This window comes from Fusarium oxysporum, chromosome X (assembly GCF_013085055.1).
Source record: "Fusarium oxysporum Fo47 chromosome X, complete sequence".
NCBI classification, from domain to species: domain Eukaryota; kingdom Fungi; phylum Ascomycota; class Sordariomycetes; order Hypocreales; family Nectriaceae; genus Fusarium; species Fusarium oxysporum.
Genome location: NC_072849.1, coordinates 1,801,018 through 1,824,757, shown reverse-complemented (window position 1 = coordinate 1,824,757; position 23,740 = coordinate 1,801,018). Strand labels below are relative to the sequence as shown.

Here is a 23,740-nt window from a genome sequence, read left to right as displayed (position 1 = left end):
GCTCTCCCTGCATATGCAGGTCATGAACTAAACCCCGCTAAATGATGTCTTGATCTCCACGTCTGACACAAGAACCTGGTAACAACGATACGCGGTCAGCATTATCCGAGATACCATGCGCGGAGGACACCTCATTACCGTGACTTTAGTCCTGGAGCGACCGTTTCATATGCGTCGTTTGCCATACTGGATCCTCATCCACCGTAATTATCGAGAACCCTTTTCGTCTCCAGAAGTCGATCGCGTTCGGTAAGAACGGGTGCGTATGCAGGTAAAGCTGCTTGACGCTAGATTTCCGGGCGGTCTCGACTATCGTGTCGAGCAGTTTGGAAGCTAGCCCTGCGCGACGCCATTCAGGCTCAACGTATAATCTCAGTATCTCGACAACATTCTCAGGTTCGAGAGTGATATGTGAGAAGCGACCATCGTAAGCAACGTAGCCGATTGTCGCTATCAGGCGCCCATCGGAATAAGCTGTTAAAAACGCGCCTTGAGGATGGTCAAGATATCTGTCCTTGAAGATGTCTAGTTCTTTCTGGGCCATTTGATCACTGGATGATTGGTCGAGGAACGGGAACATGTCCGCTCGGGCCTTTGTTATGAAGTCCACGACAGTGGGGATCTCATCATGCGTCGCTGGCTGAATGGTGATATTAGACATGTCGTATTTTCGGTGATAAAGTCATCGGATGCGTCAGATACAGTCCAGAAATCGCCTTGAGTAAATAAAAATTCATGATGAAAATATGGCGCGACCGACCCCACATCTAAAACTAATCATGCTCGCGAAAAAGAAGCTTATTTTCATCCATCTAATCTCGCTAAACTGACCTTTCTTATCAATCGATGACACCATTTTTGACATATGGCGATGACAGCTTTTCCGCTCCTTCAACTTTATCATGGTCCAGTCGACACACGTCAAGGCTACCCTACGCAAATCTTCCGTTATGTGACCACCATTTCAGTATTTCAAGGCAATTATTCGTGGGTATTAATTCACGCATCACGCTCTACACCTTCACCAATAATAACCCCGGACGGATAAGCAGCCCGTCAGCAACAGAGGAGACAGCCTGGATGAGCAGCCACTGACAACAATCTATTCCCAGAGCCTGCTTTTCAACCGCTGCAAGCATGTTCATGTTGGGCGATTTCCAGTCGCCAACTGCATACCAGCACAGGGATTCTGGCATGGGTAGTGGTGCAATGCGGCTCAATGATAGTTTAGAGCGAGGCAACCTTGATTACTTCATTTCCCATCAACCCGATCTCTAGCGTCTCTCGTTTTTCGTGTCAATTTCGCGATTACAGTGTTGCTGAAACACGCCACGATGCGCACTAAAAGCTCTCTCCGTCTTTCATTTGCCCTGCTACTCCTACTGGTCGTAGAGGCACTTGCCGATGATGATGATACTGATTTTCTTATGAATGTCTTTTCCGACCTTGGCCCGTAAGTCACCGACACTTGATATTCTGCTTGGTCGTTCTTCCAACTGCTCGATAATGAGAGCTCACCCAGCTATCCAGCGTCCTCGCACTATTCGGTGAACAGTTTGCTCGACAATTCCTAAGTGAGACCTTCACCTGGTACGATCATGTCATCTTTGCATGCGTTCCGTTGGGCATCATGACGGCAATTGCTGGTGCGATCCGGGTCCAAGGTCACAAGTTTCTCAAAGCCTTCATCGGTCGTGCTCGTGAGAACAAGGCGGCTGCGGAGATTGAGTACATGTCTTCCACTTCAGCCGAGGTCGGTGAGTTGTTCAATGGAAGAGGCATCGTTCGAACAATGGGGCAGCCCGAAATTGCTCAGTTTATCGTTTTCCCCGATGAACTCCTGAAGAAGAAGAATGGTGCGCAAAATCAATCATACGGCATACATACTCTGAAATCCGCATCTCAAGAAGGTATTTTGTGCAAGGAAGGTATGGCGTGAAAGCATGTGCTTCTCCCGTAAGTGTTGACCGGATGCTAGGCTATACCGATGAACTTGACCTGGCGGCACAAAACTGGTTGAAGTCATTCAAAGGTACGGATACTCGCAAAAAGGATGTCGAGCAAGCAGAAACCGGGTTTAGTCGTTCTGTCTCGAGGATCAAAAGGGCAAATCCATTGCAAAAGAACGACAGGTTTCCCAAGTACTGGGACTCCCTGAAATCCCCCAATCTACAGCTGAACATTGCAACCGAGAAGATATCGCCAAGACGGAGAAGCATTGAACTCCACTTGGCCGCCATTGTTGCAGTCATTCTGCAGGCATCCCTTCTTGTTATAGCTGGTGTAGTCCCTTACCGTGCTGAGGGCTACGAGTCTCAACCTTGGGGACTTCCCTGCTATATCGGTGGCTCGGTTCTTCTTTTCATTGGTATGCTTTCATGCTCTGTTGCTATTGAACGAAGCACAAAGGAGTTCAAATGGAGGCCCAGCTCAGGCATCACTAATGAGACAAGGAAGCCCTCTGAAGTCCGGGATCAATCCATGGATTTGTTTTGGGTACAACGGACGCAGCGCGTCAGTGATCAGGACTTCGACTCCTACGTGATCTCTTCCCGAAATAAGCAGTTTATCTCAACTTCTAGTCGACGAGAAGATGTTCTCTCGGGAATGAACGACACGGGAAACAAAGGATCTAACCAAATCAAAATCGACCCCATTGATGACGAAACAACCAACAAGCACCCAACAGCGAAAACGCCAGTCGATTCTGACGAAGACCGGAGACTGGAGTCAGACTTTCTAGCAGTAACTGCGATCTTCGCTGGTGGTGCGGGTTTCACAATTCAGTTCATTGGCCTCAGGGGACTACCATGGCCTTGTGCTGTTGCTCAGCTTGGTGCCATTATCGCTATGGCTATAATCAGGGCCCTAGTCCGCCGAAGGCTCGGAGACGATCCGAACTATTGCCATGCACCTTCTCGGTATGAGCTAGACCTACTCGCTACTCAACTCGTCGAATTCTCAAGCCCACGACCTCCTAACCCACCTTTTAAGCCTCCTCAAAAAGACTGGACGTGGAGAGTTGATACCGCAAAACATCGACTACAGAGCATATACTCATTTCGTATTGGAAACTGTTTGAATCAGAGTGTCTCGAGCTTGACTAAGGAGGATTCTACTTTTTCCCAGTCCGATCAATCTAACGAGGCTCAGCGGATCATGCTTGTTCGAAAGCGATTAGGAGATCTAGTTCGATGGGAGACGGAAGCATTCAAGCCAGCTCTGGCATTAGCTCGTTCCATCGAACGATTTCTGGACGAGTTCATGCCTGTCGCGTCCGACAAGAATCTAATAGAATGGAAAGTTCCTATGAAAGACTCGAAAGATAAGCGATGTGTTGTGACACTTGCAATCACGAAGAAAGGCTCAAGTGGCTGGAAGATCAAAGTTGGCGAGGTTGAAGCCATCTTGTCACTATGGATGGCCCACCTGGATGCAACTAAAGCGGCGAAAACGAAGGACAAAGAACATACTGACTGGCAAAGATCCAAAGCTGGTATAGCACTGGGAGTTGACTACTGCAGGATTCTTGGCCCTAGTGACCAACGCGGTGTCTTGGAGCGAGACATCAAGTGGTGGGTGGGCAATCCGGCTGTGACCGAGATTACCATGGCCAAGAAAATGGAGGAGGAAACAACTAGCTCCAGGCATCAAACTTGCGAGGCTTCATATCATTGCGATGATCCAGGGCATGATGATATCAAGATGGTTATTGGCTTTATGGGACCACTCCAGCCTGAAAACACTCACAAGCTACTCGTACAGCACTCTACGGCTGGTCTAGCCACCATTGCTGCCCAGCACCTTTTCACTGGTTTCGTATGGACGGTTGTTGATCTGGATCAACTACCAAAAGACTTCCTCGATCAAGGCTCCATAAACATCCATGAATCTGTCAGCATCCAACCACCTAAGCCCTTAGATTTGGAGTCGAGCAAACTTGGCACAGGCCGAAAATTGAGTCATACTAAACTGACCAGATTCGCGCTTCATGCTGAGAAAGAGGGTCTTGGAGTACTGGATGACATACTTTTGTGCCTCATCCCCATCTTCAGCCTCAAAGATGTTCTCCCCAACGACGTTGTACTGAAACTTGACTTGCCTGGCCTGCGTGGGCGAAGCTCATGGGTAAAAGACGCACCAGCTTACTTGGCTCTCCTAAAGTTCATGGCAAAGGATTCTATATGCCGTTTCGACGACTACCTATCATTGGCTTCAGTAGTCCACGCATTGGACTATATCTACCTTATGGCTCTCGATGATCAAAATATGGCTTATGGGAAGGCTTTGCCTGTAGTGGATGATAGAGCCTCCGCTCCCAAGCCGGACGACTCCAGTGCGAACTCCAAGTCTCTTAGCCGACAGTCTTCTGGCGACATTCAAAAGCTGTTGGATCATATCTCTCAGTTCTACCCAGACGCAGTCAAGAAACTCTCAGTATTTTACGAATTACAAGGACGAAAAGACTTTCTCTGTAAGCTTGAGAGCCGCTGTGGGGAGATAAAGAAACCCTGGTCGCACGTGTATGACAACGAGAAGGAAAGCTTGATGAAACAAATCAGGTTCACGTTTCTCCATGACCAGGCTTCCAATATGGCCCCTATAGATCTGCGGTCATTTCAAGGTATGAGACACTGTATCACGGAGGCACGGAGGGCTTTCTTACTTACTAGAACTTAGAGAAGGATTGGAAGAAGCGAGACATATTTGGCTGGACAGCTCTGCACTATGCTGCTTCTTGCAAGGAATTCAACCTTGTCGAGGAGTGCCAGCAACACATCATGCGTAACAGTCACCTTGATGGTTGTCTCAAAGCCCTTCTACGGCAGAGCCACCCACAGACATGGTGGTTCGACAATTTTGGCAGAAGCCCAATTCATGTGGCTTGCTTGACAGGAAACCATGGTTTTCTTCAGAGACTGTTAGCAAGCCTGTCAGATCAGGATGCACGATCAAGCCTAGAAACGAAAGGATTAGATGGGATGACCCCATTACACCTTTCTGTGCAGGGAGGTCACCCAAAGTGCATCGAGGTCATTACGAATACTGGCCATTTACAGGAATTCGAACTGCCGACAGATTCTTGGAAGCGGAATCCGGTTCATCTCGCCGTCGCGAAGGGTGAGTATGAGTGCTGTCAAGAGCTAATTTACAACGGCAAGCTCAAGTTCAGCCCATATACTCTCGATATTTATGGGAAATCGCTCTTCTCGTACCTTGACGACGAGAACGACGTGCAAAGATCAGTCGGGCAACTGCTTCTCAAGGTTCACTCGAAAGCCTTCGAGCGGAAAGACAATGAAGGCCAATCTATTTGGCACCTCGCAATCAAGTTCCTAGACAAAGACTCGATAGAAACACTGAAGGACCAACACAAATTGACGATCGACAACAGCAACAACAATGGTGAGACCCCGCTGCACCTCGCAGTCAAGCGTAAGGACAAGCGGCTCGTCGGTTGTTTACTGGAACTTGGGGCAAAAGCAGGCATTAATGCGGCAAAAGATCAGTCTCCATTGATGTTTGCCTGCTTCCATGGCGAAGCGGAAATGGTCCAATCCATGAACAAGCAAGCTGCAAATGATGTGGATAAGGACGGAAAGTCTCCATTGCACTATGTGCTTGAGTGCAAAAGCTGCAATGACGAGGATCGAGAGAAGATCGTCAAGTGGCTTGTGTCAGCCATGAAAAATGTCGATGTCGAGGATCAACGGGGCCGTACGCCGCTACATGTTGCGTGTCAGAACTCCAAGAGCTCAATAGTTTCTATTCTTATTGAGAAAGGGGCTAATCCGGGTATCAAGGATGACGAAGGCAACAATGCTCTACATCATGCAGTAGGGCTTCGGCTGCAGGTTGGTGGTGTAACATTTACCTGGAGAGAAGATGTTGCCAGGAAGCTTTTGAAAAGGTCACCTGACTGCATCAGGGACCAGAATGAGAAGGGACATACAGCATTGTTCTTAGCACTTATGCAAGGCGAGGAAGATGCTAGTATTTTTCTCCTAAAGAGCGGCGCTGACCCTCAAATCATTACTGAGAAACAGTATTTGACGCCATTCATGTGGGCATGTCTGGATGGCGGGCCACTAAGATTCATCTCAACGGTCCTCGAGATGGCTGAACAACAAGTTGATGGCTTTGATATCAATCAAGGCGATTCGCGGTTTGATAAGTCACCCCTAGCGTGGGCGTGCGAAGGAAACAGTACCGAGGTCGTCAAGCTATTGCTCGAGGCTCGCAAGTCAGTCCAACTTAAAGACAAGCTAGACCTTAACAGAAAAGCAACAAGATACAGCAATTATACGCCACTTCATTTCGTTATGGTCAACAAGAACCACGAAATTCTGGAAATGCTGCTCGATGACCCCAGAATCATGCGTGGATTGGGCGCAGCCAAGTGTGACGGTCTCAATCTTCTAGAGTTCGCTTTTGAACTACCATATCCGAGTTGTCTGACCACATTGCTGTTGCACCATCACACGAAGCCTACCGTGTTCTTCATGAGTGGCTGGGAACGAATTGTTCAGAAACACGCTAGTGTGGTCGATAGCGTCGAACTCTGGGAAGAATGGGAGCGCGCCGTCCTTGATCCAAAACACAAATTGCGGTTTCCTATTCATAAACTGGCTGAAGCTGGTCGACAAGAGAGGATCGAAGCACTTCGCCATAGTGGAGTGAACGTTCATGAACTTGACGAAGACAACTGGACACCCGCCGATGTCGCTGCCAGGTTCCATCACAAGGAACTCGAAGAGCTTCTTCGCAAAGACAATTCCACAAGAGACCTCACTACACATAAGTACCGTGAACCATCGACTTTCATTAATGTTTACGAGGGACCAGAACTTATGGCATCACCATGTCACGCAGAAAGGCCATCATTGTCTTTCATCCTAGGTTGGTGGTTTCTATATTGTGCTATGGCTTGTTACTGATACATATTGACAATTAGACATGAATGTACCGCCAACCGCAGAGGGGATGGGTTGCTATCTTCGCACTCAAGAGGCCATTCCTCCCAACTCGAAATGCTTTTACTATGAAATAGAGGTCCTTCGTGTCAGCAATACAACGTAAGTCCTTGCCGTATCTCTCGTTTCTTTTATTCATACTTCTTTTATTCAGCCTGTGCTAATGTTTTGAATCAAGACGCTGTGTCTTTGGCTTCTGTCAGTCTTTTGTTCCTCAGAGATCGCTGCCTGGCTGGCACAAAGGATCGTGGGCCTATCATGGAGATGATGGGGGATTATTTGTTGAGGAAGGATGGCATACAAGTCGAGAAAGTGACCAGACTTTCGATGTAGGCGATGTTGTAGGCTGTGGTATGAATTTAGACACCGGTAAGGGATATCGCACTAAGAATGGAGTCCTCCTTGATTCTGGTATGTTTATTCCATGCAGTAAGACCGAGCAAGCAATTCTGACTCAAAACTAGGCGACGCCTTTGAAAATCACAACTCCTTGACCGGCAAATTAAATCACGACTTCTCGACCGGCAAATTTTATCCATGTCTAGGATTTGGCGCCAATACCCAGGGGACTGAGATGCGAATCCGCGTTGCGTTACAAGCTACTGAAGTACATCCTTTTTGTTTTCAAGGACCCTACGATGGACTGTTCTCAGAAAGGAATACGTAACCGCTTCAGCAGACTTGACTTGTTGTGGGGGCACGCGGATAAGGCACCAGATTCCTTCAGTAATCAAAGGGCTCACAGGCCACAGAGGTGTTGTCAAGAAGGGGTCTTTAAGTGTTCTTCAGAACCATACGTGATCATTGCAAGCTCAATGTAATATATTTCTCTCGAAGTGAATTTTTAAATGCAAACAGATTCATGTCTCATGTGTATCCATCAAAGCCCATCAGCCGAGGAGGTCAGGCAATTGGCCTTATCATCACGACAACTTCAGCCCTGAAGGCCATCAGCTATCATCGCATTGACAAGCTGAACATGTCGATTGGCGTTTGTCTCACTCCACTCATTATCATAGTTAAGACCATAGGGCCAAATATGTCCTCCGCCACAGTTGATACGAACGCCAGCACCATCCCAAGATTGAAGCAGGGGAGTCGCTGTGCGCCAGTCATTCGCAGCACACTTTCTATCAAAAGCCGCAGTCTGGCCAATTCCAAGGGTGTGAGAGATCTCATGCAAAGCGGTGCGTTCGCTCATGTAAGATCTGTTGGAGCCGAAGCGGAGACTGCCATTGAAGTTGGCATCGGCTGTAGGGACGCCAGGAACGTAGGAGACGCGAATGGTCTTGGTGGCTCTACCCAAGCGGTTGTATCGCGCTGCTGCGAGGCGCATGGCATTCTCAATGCGGCTGTAGGCATCGGCTTGGTCGGCTGATGGGTTGGAGACCTTTTCTAGGGACCAGTTGATGGCGGCTGAAGTGGTGGAAGCGCATGCCACGAGGGCAGTGAACATAGTAGAAAACCGCATGACGAATGTTCGTGAGAATGAATACCGTAATGATGAGGACGCCTCTTGGACATGTTGATGCTCAAGGCTCTAAATACTACTCACAGCCCAGTCTATAGCATACCGCTACTATATCAGCTTCCATAATCTGCATTATTCCCGTCGATCAACTTGACCCTTATCATTTTGAGGTTTCATCTATCGGCTCACATGGCCACTTTTGTAAAATGATACGGAGTATCTTCATCCGATTGTCCTGTTCGAAACATATCTGAAGCTTACGATTGGGCAGGATGCTGCTCAGACCACTTTAGGGATGAAACCCTACGAGGGTTGCTAGAGTGTTGAAGCGATCGAATCCCAGCCCAGCGGAGCATTTCGAGTGAAACAACTCTAATTGCGAGCCTGATGAGCTAAACAGTAGCTTATTTCATTATTGTCCATTCTAAATCAACTTTGGGGTTGAGGTCCTTGAGCAGTCAAGTACTTATCTCCCAATGATCAAAAAAGAAATGCAACTATCCTTGGTAATCATAAAGAGCAAAGCAAGATATAATAAACCCTCTCCAACAAGTCACTGGCGATCACTACAGTATACGGAAGGTGTGATAGCATCGCGCCTTGGTCTTAGATTGCCAAGACGATGAACGGAATACTGTAGCAAAACGGAACAATTAAAGGCGAGGGGAGACAAGGTCACAGGTTGGGACTTATCCATTGGTGGAACAACAGCTTAGTGTATCTTTGAAACCGACCAGCGTGCCTTATTTCACTACCGAAGCCTACCTCGCGAGAAACATAAGGGACAAATAATACCATAACGCGTGATCAATGCTAAAGATTAATAACATCAAACGAATTTATCAGCTCTGGCCTTGACCCTGTTTGGCGGCCGTGTAGAGGACTTATACAGCAATTCCGTTCCTCGTGCATTCATTGATCAACCTCTTGGCATCGACGATCTGCTCGACTTTGCCATTCCCCGCCCACCTGACAAGCTTCGACCTGCCCGATTGTGCCCGTGCTACCGACCATCCATCCCTCTCCAAACCGTGAACAGGATCACTGGCAAAACTGAGGTAGAGATCTTGCATTCTCTCACTGACCTTTCGCTCGAATTTGGTTGATGGGCCCTCAATATCGTGTGTACCGAAGATCTGAGGCAATTCAGCCGTATGATACGCGCCCAGCCAGGGTAGAGGGGAAACGTTGGTGAAGTTACCCGCGTAAAGGTACTGGAAAGTTCTGGCACCTGCTTCAGATCTCAGCCGGCTTTCTTTGAGGGTAGTGCATTGGAGATTGAGGCCAAACCCATTGGCAACAGGCTTGAGGTTGGCCGGTATCTCTGTAGCTGTTTCGTAGCCGGGAAAGTTGTAGGGAATGACGGCAGCTCCTTCATTCGTGTTGGTTCCAATCAAGAGAGGAACGTTTGTTGGGAATTTGGATGAGCCTGCAGTGATTCTCCCGGTGTAATTGGCGAAAGCGGTGACATTATCTGGTATAAGTGAGAACCCAAGGCTATCATCAGCAGCACCTCCCTGACCGAGTTCTGCCTGAAGATATTCCTTAAGCTTGTGTTCGGGGACCCCTTTCATGCACTGGAGCTCCTTTTCAGGCGATAAGTCGCCGCATCCCAGGTGCTTCGCGGCGATGGAAAAGGTACTGTGGTTTCTGGCATCCCCCAGACTTCCCTCAATCGCCAAGGCGTTCCCAGAATCGGCTATGACACCCTTGACAATCGGGTTGCGAGGCCATGCAAACAGATAGCCATCCGTAGCATATGCGCCTGCGCTTTCACCCCAGAGCGTGATGCGGTTGGGATCGCCGCCGAATCGAGCAATATTATCTCGTACCCATTTGACAGCGAGACGTTGGTCAAGCAGCGCCAGGTTCAAGTTCTTTCCTTCTTTTGCTAATCCCGCAGCATTCGGTAATCCGAAGATATTGAGTCGATACTGGGTCTGTACAACGATGTGCTTCTGACTTCGCTGAACCCAGGGTTGGGCAAGTTGATACGGGACGTTGGTGCCCCCAATCATATAGCCACCTCCGTGAATCCAGATCACGACAGGCAACCGTCCATCTTTCGCGCCTTTCTTTTCGGCGATAGAGTTCTTGGGGATGAACAAAGAGAGTCTCAAACAATCTTCAGTGGTATTCGCGTAGTCTCCCCGCTGGAAATTGGCAGCAGAAACGAGGCTATCAGCAACAGTACCTCTGAGCAACAGAGGCACGTATTGAATACATCCCCGTGGGAGTTTTGTTGCTTGAATGACTTTATCTCCAGGATATTTCTTTGCAAGAGGTGGCGCGAATCTGAGATCTCCGACCGGAGTCTCTGCGAATGGGATATCAAGAAATGCGGCAACGTCTGGGTAAGATGGTTCAAAGAATGGTGCAAAGATACCAGAGCTTGTATTGAAACTCAATGAGTTGTCTCCATATTTGCTGGCTGTCCATGCGCTCGCCAGAAGTGGCAGCGATACTAGGGCGAGAAAGTTGAGATGCATGATGGTCTTGTTACGTGGCTGTCAGCGATGCGTTGACAACGGTGTAAACAGTTGACACGATATCTTATATACACGACCCGCATCAACAAGTAAATTTGGCATATAGAATCTCCTAATCGAATAATTCACCATTCTTAATAATCACGACTTGCACTATGAGCTCCAAGGTCTTTAACTCCGATAAAACCAAGTATCATCGGCGCTTATATCCGCTCCGCATGTTGATCAAGCACTGAAGAACAGGTAAAGACGGATCGCTTAGAATTAAATCGGTTTAAACCTATGGTTTATTATTAATAGTGATTTATAATGACAAATATTCTATAAGTTAAGTCCTTCTAAGTCCATTCTATAAGCGCCGGACAATTTGCGTTGTCCAAAGTCCGGTAGTCAGCTTACTACTAGTCAAGCTACCAAAAAGCCAGGTGAACAATTGAATACGGTAGCCCCAGTAGATCCTTTCTATGAACTACGATCCAGACCTTTCTAAGGCATGGTAGCGGGCTGATTGTCCACCTGAAGACCAGTTGGTTGATGATCAATGCTTCCAATGCGTCCGGGACAGCAAACGAAACAACAGAAACGGCGTATCTGGATATCAGAGAAGAGATTCGGCCATGCTCTCACTTCTTCTGGAGCTATTGAGTTCTCAGAAGTTTTGGCTTGTCAGAAATTCTCTGCGGGTGAGTGGCGATATGAAGTTTGGCTCCCTGCCGTGACCAAGCCAGCTGAGTTGCGCTCTTTCATGACCTATGACTTTCCTGCTGATTTTCATGGTCGCTCATCCATGTGATCTCGGTCACGTAGAAGTTCTCTCAACTGCTCCAGCGCCTTCGTAATGGTAGCTTTCCTGACAGCATCTCGATCCCCCGGAAAGTAAAACGGCCCAAAGGCCCTATCCTGACCGGCCCTCGAGATTCCAATAAACACCGTCCCAGGTGCTTTTCCTTCCTCAGTACCGGGTCCTGCCACACCCGTAGTACTGAGTCCCCACGTCGTTGGCGTATCGAGCGTTGTGATGCTGCGAGCGCCAGCAGCCATTTGTTCCACGACTTCCCCGTTGATAGCGCCGTGTTTCGTGATGATAGATTGACTAACTCCGAGTATGTTGACTTTTATGCCAATGCTGTAGGAAACTATGCCGCCGCGACAGACAGAACTTGCGCCTTCGACTGCTGTTAGGGCGGCCATGATACTCCCGCCTGTTAAGGACTCGGCGACACCGACAGTTTCTTTCTCTTCTTTTAGAAGTCGTATTACATCTTTGGCGATGTCTGTGATGGTTTCTGAGCTTCGTTTCACGTAATTCAATGTTGCCATATTGGCGTTTTGTTTGAGGTTGATCGACAAGTTGGATCTGAAAACCTTATTCGTAGCTTCGATAGGCAGATCAGAGACACCATGCGGGTAAAGTCACACATGCGAAAAGAAAATTTTACACTTAGGGGTAATGTTAGAGAAGTTGGTGGGCAAATTTGAAGACAGTCTATGATGGTCTTATGACGTCCTGTTGAGCAATCTTGACGACATCAATTATATATCCAGTATTGACAATGACTCGTGTAAAACTTTAGACTCACTTCTTACAATGAATAGAATATCAAGAAATGCTGCTGCATGCAGGCAGTCTCGGTGACTAGGAGATACGGGACATTCCTCAATGCCTGTGAGCCCGTGGCCGAACATCTGTGATCCGAGATCTGAATTAGATGTCCTCTGATTAATAGACAAATAATCTCTAATGCCGGAAGGGGTCATATTTTGCCTGTTGTATCTCAACTAACGATAATACTTTTAATCCATCGACTTGTCAAATGTAACCGCCAACTCCGTTGAATGCAGCGCTCTATCAACAACGCATGCCCATTCGCCTTCAAAATGCTCAAAATTCGACGTCCTTCCACTGACATCACTGTTTCTTGAACTTTTTCTGGATCTCTTCCTCTGTGAAGCGACGAGTCTTCGTCTCCAACATAGCAGCACGCTCATCCAACGACATAGCGATCTGCTCTCCCATAGGTACCAAGCACCTGGCCAGGGTCTTGTAATCCTTCATCATCAATCGAACGGTGACCATCATGTAGTCGATGTCGTGGAAGACAAGGGCGTGCTGTGATGCATAGGTGTGTTTTGTCTTCTGGAAAGAAACAGGATGCTCGCGCCAGTGACGAAGAGGGTTGAGATGGTGAGAGGTATGATAACCATCGTTGTAGCAGAACCGATTGCTCTATTCATAGTCAGTATACATTTACTCGTAAAATATGTGAGGTCGAACTTACAGCAACGTCAATCAGTGTGATACTCGATCGGTAATCAGAGTCGGGATCAACATCGTCAACGAAAGCATGCTGACCCCAGTTACCCGCCATCAGCCCAAGACGAAGAAGAAGCAGCGGCATAAGAAAGACGCAGATGGTGGCGTTTCTATGTAGGCTGAACATGGTGATAAGGAAAGCATAGTTGGAAAACTCCCAGAATCCAGCCTTCAAGCCAGTCATGGCCTTGCCATTTCGGATGAAGTAGATGGGAAGATCGGCCCAGACGAGGAAGAAGAATCGGCCGACGTAGTGAAGGAAGTGAAGAAGGCTGTCTCGCTGGTATCGGATAGTTGATGACAGATCGTTGGGTCCATTGCCCTCAACGTGATGATGCTTGACGTGGTGATAGAAGTAAGAGTTCCAAGTATGTCCCATCAAAGGATCAAGGATATATGGAAACAGATGATCAAAGATGGCAAATTTCTTGTCCAAAACACCTCTCATGTGAATATGCTGATGCATCAGCAAAGTATACGCTCCCATGTAAGAGAACTGCATAACAAAGTGAAGAATACCATGAATCCACGTGAAATTCGTGAACAAAAAGATGGCACTGGGAATCGTGGTTGAGAAGTAAAGAAGCAGATGCGTAAGCATGATGACATCAGTCTCAACCCTCACAACAGACCGCGCCAGGCGAATATAAGGTCTCAGCACGGTCTTCTCCAGGAATAGTGGTAGCTTGATTTGATCAATGTCCCAATTGGTCGTGACGCTTGGTTCAAAGTGCGCATCTTTGGGATCGTTCATTGCTTGGAGATGACGAAGCAGTTCTTCATCGCGGGCTACTGAGCTGTTAATTAGCTGGATATTAGATAGGCATGAGGTGATACGAACCGGTGGGTGTTGAGGTTGACGTCTCGGCATTGCTAGATGATGAATCCTTTATGTCTTGGCGGAGACCTTCGAGGATCAGCGCATCAGCTTTTGTCAGCTGAGGATGGAAGACGATAGTCTCCTCCATGTTGACTGTGTGGCAAATGGCCGAAACAGAGGATATCGTGGTGTGCTGCTACAAAGTAGCAGAGTTGAGAGTAAAAGGTAGCGTATCAGATAGGGGACTAAAGCTTCAATCGAAATCCAGGGTCCTCAGCTGATGGATGTTCTTGCAAGACCCTGAGTTAAAATCGCGAGAAACAGAAAAGTTACCCCTAAATCTGAGATAGAACAACCAATGGCAACCTTCCAGGTAACAAAATCAGTGGAGAAAGTATCTCGGTTCTATCCCTTTTTGGTCCACCGCTGGTCTCTTGGCAATCTCGGAAATAGCCAAGATGATCCCGCCCGTCTAGACCGTCTGGGTTTAGCCGGGGGTAAAAGGAGGTTGTAAATTGAGATTTCGCCAATGGCTGCCACTGGCAATAGGGAATAACTTACGATGGAGGAGCTCGAGGGTCCAATATCTAGTCAGAATTGGAGGTGAGAGTTTGGCAGTGTTGCAATGTCGATAATTCCGGGTGCGTGAATGTTGCCTCAGAGCCCGATGGGGTAACGCTTACTTTTTACTGACTCAATTGAAACATCGTATGATCTTTTTGGGCAGAAACTTATTTGTGAAAAAAAAAAAAAACACCGTCTCCTCATTATCTGTGTTTGCAGGCTAAAGTTTAACCTTATGGCCAGCAATCAGCTACGTAGTAGATATGATATTGGTCAATTCCGCCCCCGCTGATAATAGAGCAAAAGTAAAGTGAGGTAAAATACAAACCAGATGTGTTTATTGCAGTGGAGATCTGTGGCTGAGAGCTTATATCACCACACAGAACTTAGTAAAATACAAGCTTTGACACTCAAGTTGGTGGTTTGGTTCATCCAATCGATACATGTTGAATGGAAATGGTCCAGAAACGTTAACTGAAGTCTTGTCTGATGCGACGGGCTTGGCCACAATCCGTGCCACTCCAAAACTGGACAATGGGTTCTTGGCCCTGTGAACCAGAGCTACAGTACACTTGCTGGAAGCTTTTGATGAAGCGACAACCCAACCATGTCGCGGCTCAGTCAATGATGCGATATCTTAGATTGCCATTGGATAAGAGCTGTTTTGGAGCGCCTTGACGTTGATCACTGGTAGACCAGCGCGTGCTGCTGTTACGCCTCGAGCGACACGCTGACCATGTTCCTGTCAACGGGCGGTCGTTACGGACCCACGAGTGAGTGGAAAAGTAAAATTTTGTTGATGTTTGAATCTTTCCAATTGATTAAGTCTATCTAGTCGAGTTTGTGTGTCGTAACATGTCATAAGCTTCAGTGAGCCGTCGTCTAATCTCTCCCTGCCAAATGCCCGTAGTCCAGTTTCCATGCAGATAAAACCCCGTATCCCTAACAGTATTATTGAGAAGTGAAATTTTCGTAATGTCTCCAATCTAGTGCCAATCCAATGAGCCGTTTAGCAGCTGTACTCGATGTACACCCCATTCTTGTCGCTCTGCTCAAGGAACACCTTTGTGTTGCCGTTGGGGTTTCGCAGCCCAGCCTTGAGGTAGACGGTGCTCTTGCAATCAATGTTACCAACAATATGGGTCTGCGCAGGCAAGTCATCCCAGTTGGTGAAATCAGCAGCGCCGACAGACTCCCCAGCAGTGTCAAACTCCTTCGCGGTGTTATACGTAACGGCCTTGCCAGGGAAGCCCGAAAGCTGCTTGAACTCGGTCAAAGCATCTCCACCCTTAACGATGAAGAGACGCTCAGGCTGCTCACCCTGCGCCCAGCCAAGAGTGCACTTCTTAGCCTCGGCAGGAATGCCTGTGAAGACGAGGAGCTGCTCGATCTGAGATGCGTTGTTGTACGTGGCGACGTTGAAGCCGACGGACTTTTTCGCGACGTCGGGAGAGCCGGGGAATACGCTGTACAGGGCTGATGGCTCCTGGCGGGTTGTTTTTCCAGTGGAGGGGCAGTTGCCACTTGCGCGGGGTAGCGCTGTAGGTACAGCACCAGCGACAGCCAAAAGGCAAGTCAGCGCAGTGAATGTGTTGGCGAGGAAAGACATTTTGCAGGTATTCGAGGTAGAGTTGATGTGGCTCTGGAATGAAGACTAGAGCTCAGAACCGGTGGGAAGAATTAAGCATATTTATGAATCACAAATCCCAACCTCCGAGATGATGATCAACCGTGCATCTCATTCCCAAAGAGCCAAGAATTGGTCCTGTTGATCAGTGCTGCTGATTCGTGGCACAAGCAGGGATCAGGTGCAACTACAGCGAATCGTAAATCAGTGGCGGAGGTTTTTGTGTTTATGCGTACGATGCAGTAACAGCGCACCAAGAGGCCCAAAAATAGAGACCTCTCAATAATTAGGCGGTCGGGGAAGGGCTGCGTCATGCATAACACGTACAAAATTTCCAATATTGGTCGCTATTTTGGGTCTTGAGGGCATAGCCTTGTGCAACAATAAGCAATGGCTGAATGAATCGTGAAGGTTTACAACAGTGAGCTGAGATGTGAGCTCACGTCAAGCTGCAGCTGTCTGAAACAGCGAAACCCCACAGAGTTACATCAATTCGAAGGCTGGCCAACTTTGTAATCTTATGGCCCGATGAGAACAATGTAGACAAAACACGGCAATCAACCATAATATTCCGTGGTCCAAAGCTCACCGGCATCTATTCAACCTGCTGACAACCCAGCTGCATGACGCGTTGCTGGTTAACATCGAGTCATTTCTTCCAGCGTGCCCACGAGTGTTAATACAGCAGAAATGCAGCCCGCACTTGAGGCTTGGCAAACAAAACAAAGTTCATCAGAGGCGTCGAAGATGTCCACAGTAAACAAGACCCGCCCCCTTTAGCCCTCATAAGCATATTTGCAACTCACCGTGACATCGAACTCCGCTACAGTGACTGCTCACAGTCATCATCTTCCGTAGTATAGTGGTCAGTATGCAAGCTTGTCACGCTTGAGACCCGGGTTCAATTCCCGGCGGGAGAGTTCCAGCCGCCTGTGAATACAGGCATTCTTATTTTTTCACAGCGCTTAAATCAATTGATGTCTTTTTGGTGGCATTGTGACCTGCAATGCGGTGATCTTGAGTTTATATGAAATTTGGTATAGATGTTTTATACTAACAGATAAACTTCACTTGACACGCCACTTCGGGCTTATCTGATAAGCTTGGACCTAAAGAAATTTTTTCGCTTCCACCATTTGCGTGGCTACCCTGTAATTGGCAATTATGGTTCATGGACAACATCAGAGTTTTGTCCCTCGCACGAGACTTGGATTTGTTCAATGCCTGGCTATAAGTTCATTTTCTCAATCCTGGCATTTTGGTTGCTGCAGAATAATTTCACTATCTGCTTGTCATTTTGCCCAGTCATCCATTCTGTCTCTCTTACGTGTGAATTGGCACCATTCCAGCGCTTGCCCTTTTGCCACAGAGCCAAAGCTTGTCGCCCGCCTTCAGCGGTAAACCATGGGTTTCGACTCTTCAACTGGTCAACGAACCCAATTGACCTCTATTTTACTGACCTCGATATTTGCAAGATTGTTCAGCACGAAAAATTGACCCACGGGTAAACTCCATTGTCAACGTAATGCCCCTGCTGCGTATATAGATCCGAACTTGGAGATCGTCTCCAAGACAACGTGGCCGAGTGGTTAAGGCGATGCCCTGCTATCTCTTCTGAGACATCATAGGCATTGTGTTCGCACGCGTAGGTTCGAATCCTGCCGTTGTCGATTCTTTTTGCGTTTCGCTTATCTTTTTGGTCTTTTGCTTAACAGAAACCAATTGCGCACATTTTCGCGACGTCGTGGTTGTACCGTCTCCCCTCTTGTCGATCGCGCGGCGCTGACAGGTTGACGATTCAGCTGTGACTTCGGCCAAAACTCGATTTCATTCTACAATCTAAAGTCTATCTTTATGCTTCTTCCGAGAATTTAAATATCTCGTCTTCCCTCCACCAACCTCTGTCATATAGCCACAGATTCAGTCCTTCAACAGTACCTTTACTCTCTGCATGTCCCTCCTTCAAATAGTTCAAACACTTCTGTACCTCTTCCTTATCATCCTGTTTATTCATAATGGTGTAGTGACCTCTCCATTTCTCTCGTCTATCTTGATCGCTGAGAAAAGGCTCCCATTTGTCCCTCAATTCACTGCGTATGCTCAATGCCCTCTTCTGACCAGCATAGAGCTTGATGCCAACACCTTTTCCCATTTCGTAAACGTCCTGATCCCCGACACCAATCGGAAATCTTGCTGTTCGAGCTGCGACATCCGCAATATCTGCCTTAACTTTTGACAGTTTGGAACCAGGCAACGCGTGGAACAGAGTAATATGAGCGTCGACCTTGAGCAATCGTGGAGGAAACCATTGCCGTCGCAGCGCAGTCATCTCACCATGGTGTCGCTTGTCGGTAAGAAGTGTCAGGATGTAAAGCTGTTCATCGTCATTTGACCCTTTGGGAATGTGAGCCTCGCGACGTTGGTGCTGGAGATCGCTGGATTGGTGTAACTCTGCTGTACTTATTTGTGAGACCGGGCCACGTCTTGCAATGGGATGCGTCGCAGGGACTGTCGTGACGGTCATTGCGTGTGAAACAAGGCTTCTAAAAATACAGGAAGATCGAAACAACCTCATCTGTATGAAGAATATTTGAGAAATTTTGTTTAAATAGGTTTGATGCGAAAATCCAGCAGGCGGAAATCTTGGTATGAGGTGTTGACGTCAACGATCCAAACCTGGGATACCTAGCGTGTTCTTTGGAGTTTTCATATTCCGGGCAGATCTCCATAACGCAGAAGATCACTATTTTCTGATCAGAAGAATCTTTTGAGGAAAAATGAGTATGCATCACGATATCATGGGCTGCACACATAACTGAAAGTATTGTTCTCTTGTATACTAATTGTTTGTTACTCAGTGCATGGAGTCACCTGAAGGTTGCCGATTGGCTGATTTGGGGCTTCTGCATTGATCCGAGATATTGATAAGGTATTTAAACAGTGTGTTGATGCTCGCTGTTCGAGACTCTTGCTGGGCAGGGTCCATCTGCAAGGTCTCAAAAGCCGTGCCTTTATAACACGAAAGGTCGCAATCATGAGAATGTCGTCATGCAGCCCGCCAATCACGGATTGAGTTATTTTTCACTCATGCTTGTCAGATAATAGCGTTCGAAAACAAAAGATTTCGCTTTGTCCAAAACAAGCTAGCTTTGCGCTGTTCTGATAATTATCGCAACTGACCCAATGAACAAGCGATATGGGGTCTTGCGGACGGGACCAAGATCCATCTTATGGGTTTCAGGGCTGAATGGTATGGATGCACCTGCCGAAGACGGGCGAACTTTTGGCTGGGCAGGTTATTCGATAGCGAGCTGAGCGGTCACGATGCTCATTAGTCTTGAGTATAAGTAGCATCATCTATCGCTATCTGCGTGGTACGAAACTTCTTCCAAGAGCGATCCAACATGCCTCAATTAGTCTGGCTAGTAACAGCTACTACTTCGGGCCTCGGTGCCGCAGTGGTGCAGAACCTCACCGCGAGAGGTGATAAGGTCATCGCGACAGGAAGAGGGGCAACGGAACGGCTCAAGCATTTGCAGTCTGATGACGTGTTTCTTCTCGATCTTGATGTTACTGCGCCTCGAGCTGAGATCGACGAGCAAGTAAAGAGAGCCTGGGATGTTTGGGGACGCATCGATGTTCTCTTGAACAATGCTGGCATTTCAGCACCTAAGAGTATTGAGGAGGCAGAGTAGGTTACCTAACCTGGCATTGGTGACAGATACTGACAGTCTCGCAGCGACGACTTTGTTCGTAACGTCTTCGACGTCAACCTCTTTGGAACGGTACATGTTACTCAAGCTATCCTGCCATACTTCAGGGCCCTACAAAGCGGCACGATTGCCTTCATCGGCGCTGGCGTGGGTTGGGGTCCGTTGCCATTCTTAGGCCATTACGCCGCTTCTAAGGCTGCTCTGGGTGCCTTTGTTGAATGCTTAGCCAAAGAGGTACGCCGCTTCAATATTCGGTGCATCATTTTCGAACCTGGTGGTTTCCCGTCTCAGCTCGGTCAACCTCGTGAAGGTTCAGTCGAAGGATTCGGGAAGTACAAGCCTGCTATAGATGCTTATAATCCCGGGTTTGAGGAGTTGATGGACGTGTTCATTTCGGATATTGGCCCGAATGTGCCAGGTGATATCAGTAAGTTGTCAGAGCGCATCGTGGATTGCGTCAAGGTCGAGGGGGCCAGTGCTGGAAGGCCGGAGCCGGTGAGAGTTATTCTTGGAAGTGATGCATTACGGTTGATAGAGCAGAAGTGTAAGGAGCAGCTTGAGCTTGCGAGTAGTTGGGAGGATGTCAGTCTTAGTACGGATCGGGATGGGCATGATCATGTTGCAAGTAAAGGAATGCTGCGTTTCTCATCAATTATATAGTCTATAAGCGAATAAAATGGTCTTTATGCTAGGCTCAACAGACCTTTCCCGCAGAGTACTACCGAGGCACTTCATCTCAAACAGCACTTCATCTCAAACGGCACTTGGGACCTGTTGAGGCTCTAACATCATGCTCGCGGTAATCAGAAAATGCCCATCGAGTCCATCAATAAACGTCATTTTGGAGCTCTGCATCGCAGAAGGTCCTTGCATATCAGGCTGAAGGCCATCCGCAAGAATGGTCGCATGTCGAATTCCCATCTCATCACCGATCCACCTCAGAGTTTTGGACATGTACTTTCTGGTTGTGTCATCGACAATGGTACACCGAGCAAGGGCATACATAGGATGAAGAAGTAATAGGCCTCCTACCAACCGGTCTGACTGGACAAGGGGAGTTCCGGCATTTGCTTGCTGGATGTAGGTCTCAACGTCGTGAGACAGATGGAACGGAATGGATGCCTTGATCCCCGCAGCCAGGTCATCAATTCGTTCTTTATATAGAGGAACAAGCTCATACTGTCCAAGGGTATTAGCAATATGTACGAGGTGGTCAAGATAGAGGGCGTGTATTGAACGCCATGAGTTCCATGCAGTTGCGACGTATACTGTTGAGCAAATTTAGCTTCACACTCATATAAACGTGGTGGGAGTTTCAGCTTACTATCGAAGTACTTCTCAACTGGGCCGGCACAATAGAAAGTGGCCTCTTCTGATGTTGCCGGATCTATCCAGACTTCACCGACCACTTCTGGATTCCAGCTAGGGGGCCGGTCATAGGCCCAGTACGTAATCTCATCATCAATCGCCAACAAGTCTTGTTGCAGCTCCAAAAGCTCCAACACGGGAGGAAAGGGATCGGCGAGCAGCTTCTCCGCTCGACTTGTCAGAGGTGACATCTTGATGATAATGTCATCTAGAGATCGACGATAGGTATCATCAAGAGGAGGGCACAGAATACCAGTGCCTGTTTGATGAGTCTGAGGATGTCGATGTAAGCATGTGCTTGTCCTTGATAGATCATGAGATACGTACCATGATGCCTTTTGTGACGAGACGCATTCCGGGAGAATAGACGCTCACTTTCGATTCTGGTGCCGAACATGTAATGCCTTCTGAGAGGATGGACGCGAGCCCCCGAACATGAATTAGATGCTTGGTCGGAGAGGCATTGTCACTTGCTACAAGCTAATACTGGTCAACGAAAAGTCATCCCACGGCTGGTAAGAAACTAACCTCGTATAAACCCAATAGTACTGCGGTGAAGAAGTGCTCTACAGATGGACTCGCAGTTTGCTGTGACAAATCTGTGGTGTAATCAACTAGGACCTGTCCATACTGTCTCCGAACTAAACTCATCAGCGAGTCTCGCCTATAGCGGTTTGCGAGTGATGAAAGAACAACAATTCTGGCAGCTCTCATCAAAGTTGACATTGGAGCAGAGGTAGCAAAGAGATAATGCATCCCATCGAGAAAACCACGTGAGTGACTTCGATCGCGAGATTGAACCACTAGGTTATCAAGAAAGATATCGAGTGCAGTAGCCTCAAGAATGAAGTCATTGCTGGGATGCCATCGCTCTAACGGCGGTGTTGAAGGCTGATAGTGTCGAAATAACAGTGAGGTGTTGTCTTTATAGCCAGGACATCGCCTGCGAGACTTTACACAGCGAAGGCAGGCCTGTTAAATCCGGCGTTAATGCTTCAGGGTTACAGGCTATGCCTGTTTGGTACTCACTGGACGAGTCTCATCGCACTGTCGCGAACGATTAGCAAGCTTGCCTTGATGAAGATCAGATCACGGCACCTTTTTACGCCGCTTTTTGCATGTCTCGCACGCGCGAGAGACGCCATAATTAACCATGTCAAGAGCAGCAGTCTAGAAAAATTGAGTAAACTTGTGAATCAGAAGTTGTGAATAAGGTAGGTACTACAAACCGGTTGCTGACAAGATAGCGGATGTAAGCAGCACCTTAGAGTAGCTACTGTTGCCTGAGAATCACGTGGCTCCCTCAGCAATCTCCACCTACTCATTTTGGACTCTTACCTATTGACAATCGCAGCTGCAAGCATGAAAGTGAATGTGGGATAAGGTGGCAGAGACGTTGAGCTGTTTTTGACTTTTTGATACATACAGCAAACTATCGCTGGGCACCAAAACCAATGTGGCTTTGGCCGTTTGCTCGATACTTAAGATCTCACAACTTCTAGTGGCGACCTCGATTAAGACATCTTGAATTGAGGTCATCTACGTGTAAAATGTTTAGTGCCTACTTAGCTAAGGGTCATTACTATAGTCTCAACTGTTTACAGCTCAAGATGATCGCTGGCTTGGATGCAGCCACTGTTCGGTTGAGAGAGGTTGTCAATTATCTGTGTGCGCTTCCTTGTTTTGCCTCAATAACAGCTTGGCATGATATCCTTCGGGCGAATGGTTTAGTGGTATAATACTCCCTTAGCATAATTTATCCGAATAATCTGGGAGTGGTCCAGGGTTCGATTCCCTGTTCGTCCATTGCAGGCGGTTTAATTCCGCCATTATACCTTGTTTTTTGCACTTTTTGACATCTCGCACTGACGTCCAACTAAGGGACCCCACAAACCACGGTGGTGAAAAATAGCTCGAGGTTCTGCTTAGATAAGTTCACATGTCAAAGGTCCGGAGCCTCTGTACCTGGTGCTGTATGGGGCCTCTCGTTGGACACTGAACTGATCGTAAGCAAGGAATAGTGACATACCAATGCACACTATTATATGCTCGACGGGAATTCAATAAGATTTCATGTCTCTACAGACACGCCAATAAGACTTGTCTGGCTCAGAATGTATTAAGAAATCACTATTATTGACCGGTTAAACCGTATAACCTGCCTCCTTTACTTCTTGTAAGCCATGGGCTAAACATCCAGTAGTAGTGGCAACGGGGTTGAACAAATTCCCTTACCCTTTAGCGTGCTTGATGTGACTTTAAAACTCAGTAAAAATATCAAGATCTTATGCATGCTCAATCTTTCCGTAAAAAACAAAAAACATACAACAGCGGGTATTCGCTGGTCATCACCGACCCAACTACTAGTCCGCCCCTCACTGGCTTGTCTATGGGAGAGCG

At 47.6% G+C, this 23,740-nt stretch overlaps 11 protein-coding genes and 3 non-coding genes across 14 annotated transcripts; 6 read left to right on the top strand and 8 right to left on the bottom strand.

Moving 5' to 3' along the window:
• Positions 1 to 145: 145 nt before the first annotated feature.
• Positions 146 to 673, bottom strand: FOBCDRAFT_285611 (acyl-CoA N-acyltransferase; the record flags this gene model as incomplete). Its single annotated transcript, XM_031191644.3, has 1 exon — positions 146 to 673. Exon 1 carries the CDS (start codon positions 659 to 661, stop codon positions 146 to 148), a length of 516 nt encoding a protein of 171 aa, XP_031032875.2. The 5' UTR covers positions 662 to 673.
• A 661-nt stretch (positions 674 to 1,334) lies between these two features.
• On the top strand, positions 1,335 to 8,029 carry FOBCDRAFT_323786 (uncharacterized protein; the record flags this gene model as incomplete). The annotated part of the gene is made up of 7 exons (XM_031191643.3): positions 1,335 to 1,453; positions 1,531 to 1,928; positions 1,979 to 4,624; positions 4,681 to 6,900; positions 6,956 to 7,076; positions 7,153 to 7,385; positions 7,439 to 8,029. The coding sequence occupies 7 exons, from the start codon at positions 1,335 to 1,337 to the stop codon at positions 7,639 to 7,641; spliced, it is 5,940 nt and encodes a 1,979-aa protein (XP_031032874.2). The 3' UTR covers positions 7,642 to 8,029.
• FOBCDRAFT_207591 (uncharacterized protein) lies at positions 7,909 to 8,445 on the bottom strand (the record flags this gene model as incomplete). Its single annotated transcript, XM_031191642.2, has 1 exon — positions 7,909 to 8,445. The coding sequence occupies one exon, from the start codon at positions 8,443 to 8,445 to the stop codon at positions 7,909 to 7,911; it is 537 nt and encodes a 178-aa protein (XP_031032873.2).
• An 884-nt stretch (positions 8,446 to 9,329) lies between these two features.
• On the bottom strand, positions 9,330 to 10,934 carry FOBCDRAFT_253634 (Alpha/Beta hydrolase protein; the record flags this gene model as incomplete). The annotated part of the gene is made up of 1 exon (XM_031191641.2): positions 9,330 to 10,934. One exon carries the CDS (start codon positions 10,932 to 10,934, stop codon positions 9,330 to 9,332), a length of 1,605 nt encoding a protein of 534 aa, XP_031032872.2.
• Positions 10,935 to 11,705: 771 nt separating this feature from the next.
• On the bottom strand, positions 11,706 to 12,254 carry FOBCDRAFT_207589 (uncharacterized protein; the record flags this gene model as incomplete). Its single annotated transcript, XM_031191640.2, has 1 exon — positions 11,706 to 12,254. One exon carries the CDS (start codon positions 12,252 to 12,254, stop codon positions 11,706 to 11,708), a length of 549 nt encoding a protein of 182 aa, XP_031032871.1.
• Positions 12,255 to 12,514: 260 nt separating this feature from the next.
• On the bottom strand, positions 12,515 to 14,684 carry FOBCDRAFT_253633 (uncharacterized protein). Its single transcript, XM_059611056.1, has 3 exons — positions 14,090 to 14,684; positions 13,214 to 14,037; positions 12,515 to 13,161 (listed from the first exon to the last, which is right to left on the bottom strand). Exons 1-3 carry the CDS (start codon positions 14,214 to 14,216, stop codon positions 12,844 to 12,846), a joined length of 1,269 nt encoding a protein of 422 aa, XP_059466032.1. The 5' UTR covers positions 14,217 to 14,684; the 3' UTR covers positions 12,515 to 12,843.
• Positions 14,685 to 15,423: 739 nt separating this feature from the next.
• FOBCDRAFT_232765 (uncharacterized protein) lies at positions 15,424 to 16,335 on the bottom strand. The gene has a single exon (XM_031191638.3). The coding sequence runs from the start codon at positions 16,239 to 16,241 to the stop codon at positions 15,642 to 15,644; it is 600 nt and encodes a 199-aa protein (XP_031032869.2). The 5' UTR covers positions 16,242 to 16,335; the 3' UTR covers positions 15,424 to 15,641.
• A 772-nt stretch (positions 16,336 to 17,107) lies between these two features.
• On the top strand, positions 17,108 to 17,179 carry FOBCDRAFT_t215. The gene has a single exon. It is a non-coding gene; the product is annotated as a tRNA-Asp (tRNA).
• A 229-nt stretch (positions 17,180 to 17,408) lies between these two features.
• FOBCDRAFT_232764 (uncharacterized protein) lies at positions 17,409 to 17,877 on the top strand. The gene has a single exon (XM_059609905.1). It carries the CDS (start codon positions 17,480 to 17,482, stop codon positions 17,765 to 17,767), a length of 288 nt encoding a protein of 95 aa, XP_059467967.1. The 5' UTR covers positions 17,409 to 17,479; the 3' UTR covers positions 17,768 to 17,877.
• On the top strand, positions 17,831 to 17,929 carry FOBCDRAFT_t216. Its single transcript has one exon. It is a non-coding gene; the product is annotated as a tRNA-Ser (tRNA).
• A 94-nt stretch (positions 17,930 to 18,023) lies between these two features.
• On the bottom strand, positions 18,024 to 18,783 carry FOBCDRAFT_323782 (uncharacterized protein; the record flags this gene model as incomplete). Its single annotated transcript, XM_031191637.3, has 1 exon — positions 18,024 to 18,783. The coding sequence occupies one exon, from the start codon at positions 18,781 to 18,783 to the stop codon at positions 18,112 to 18,114; it is 672 nt and encodes a 223-aa protein (XP_031032868.2). The 3' UTR covers positions 18,024 to 18,111.
• An 880-nt stretch (positions 18,784 to 19,663) lies between these two features.
• On the top strand, positions 19,664 to 20,632 carry FOBCDRAFT_207585 (uncharacterized protein; the record flags this gene model as incomplete). The annotated part of the gene is made up of 2 exons (XM_031191636.2): positions 19,664 to 19,950; positions 19,999 to 20,632. The coding sequence occupies 2 exons, from the start codon at positions 19,664 to 19,666 to the stop codon at positions 20,630 to 20,632; spliced, it is 921 nt and encodes a 306-aa protein (XP_031032867.2).
• Positions 20,633 to 20,725: 93 nt separating this feature from the next.
• Positions 20,726 to 22,066, bottom strand: FOBCDRAFT_285605 (uncharacterized protein; the record flags this gene model as incomplete). Its single annotated transcript, XM_031191633.3, has 4 exons — positions 20,726 to 21,240; positions 21,297 to 21,612; positions 21,668 to 21,820; positions 21,869 to 22,066. 4 exons carry the CDS (start codon positions 22,064 to 22,066, stop codon positions 20,726 to 20,728), a joined length of 1,182 nt encoding a protein of 393 aa, XP_031032864.3.
• Positions 22,067 to 23,056: 990 nt separating this feature from the next.
• Positions 23,057 to 23,146, top strand: FOBCDRAFT_t217. Its single transcript has one exon. It is a non-coding gene; the product is annotated as a tRNA-Ala (tRNA).
• The last annotated feature ends 594 nt before the right edge of the window (positions 23,147 to 23,740 follow it).

Coding starts and splice junctions, on each gene's coding strand:
- FOBCDRAFT_232765 (XM_031191638.3), bottom strand. CDS start 16,241: ATGTCTTTCCTCGCCAACACATTCACTGCGCTGACTTGCCTTTTGGCT.
- FOBCDRAFT_232764 (XM_059609905.1), top strand. CDS start 17,480: ATGCCTGGCTATAAGTTCATTTTCTCAATCCTGGCATTTTGGTTGCTG.
- FOBCDRAFT_253633 (XM_059611056.1), bottom strand. CDS start 14,216: ATGGAGGAGACTATCGTCTTCCATCCTCAGCTGACAAAAGCTGATGCG. Junction 14,038..14,089: donor GTCAACCTCAACACCCACCG/GTTCGTATCACC, acceptor ACAGCTCAGTAG/CCCGCGATGAAGAACTGCTT. Junction 13,162..13,213: donor TCACACTGATTGACGTTGCT/GTAAGTTCGACC, acceptor GACTATGAATAG/AGCAATCGGTTCTGCTACAA.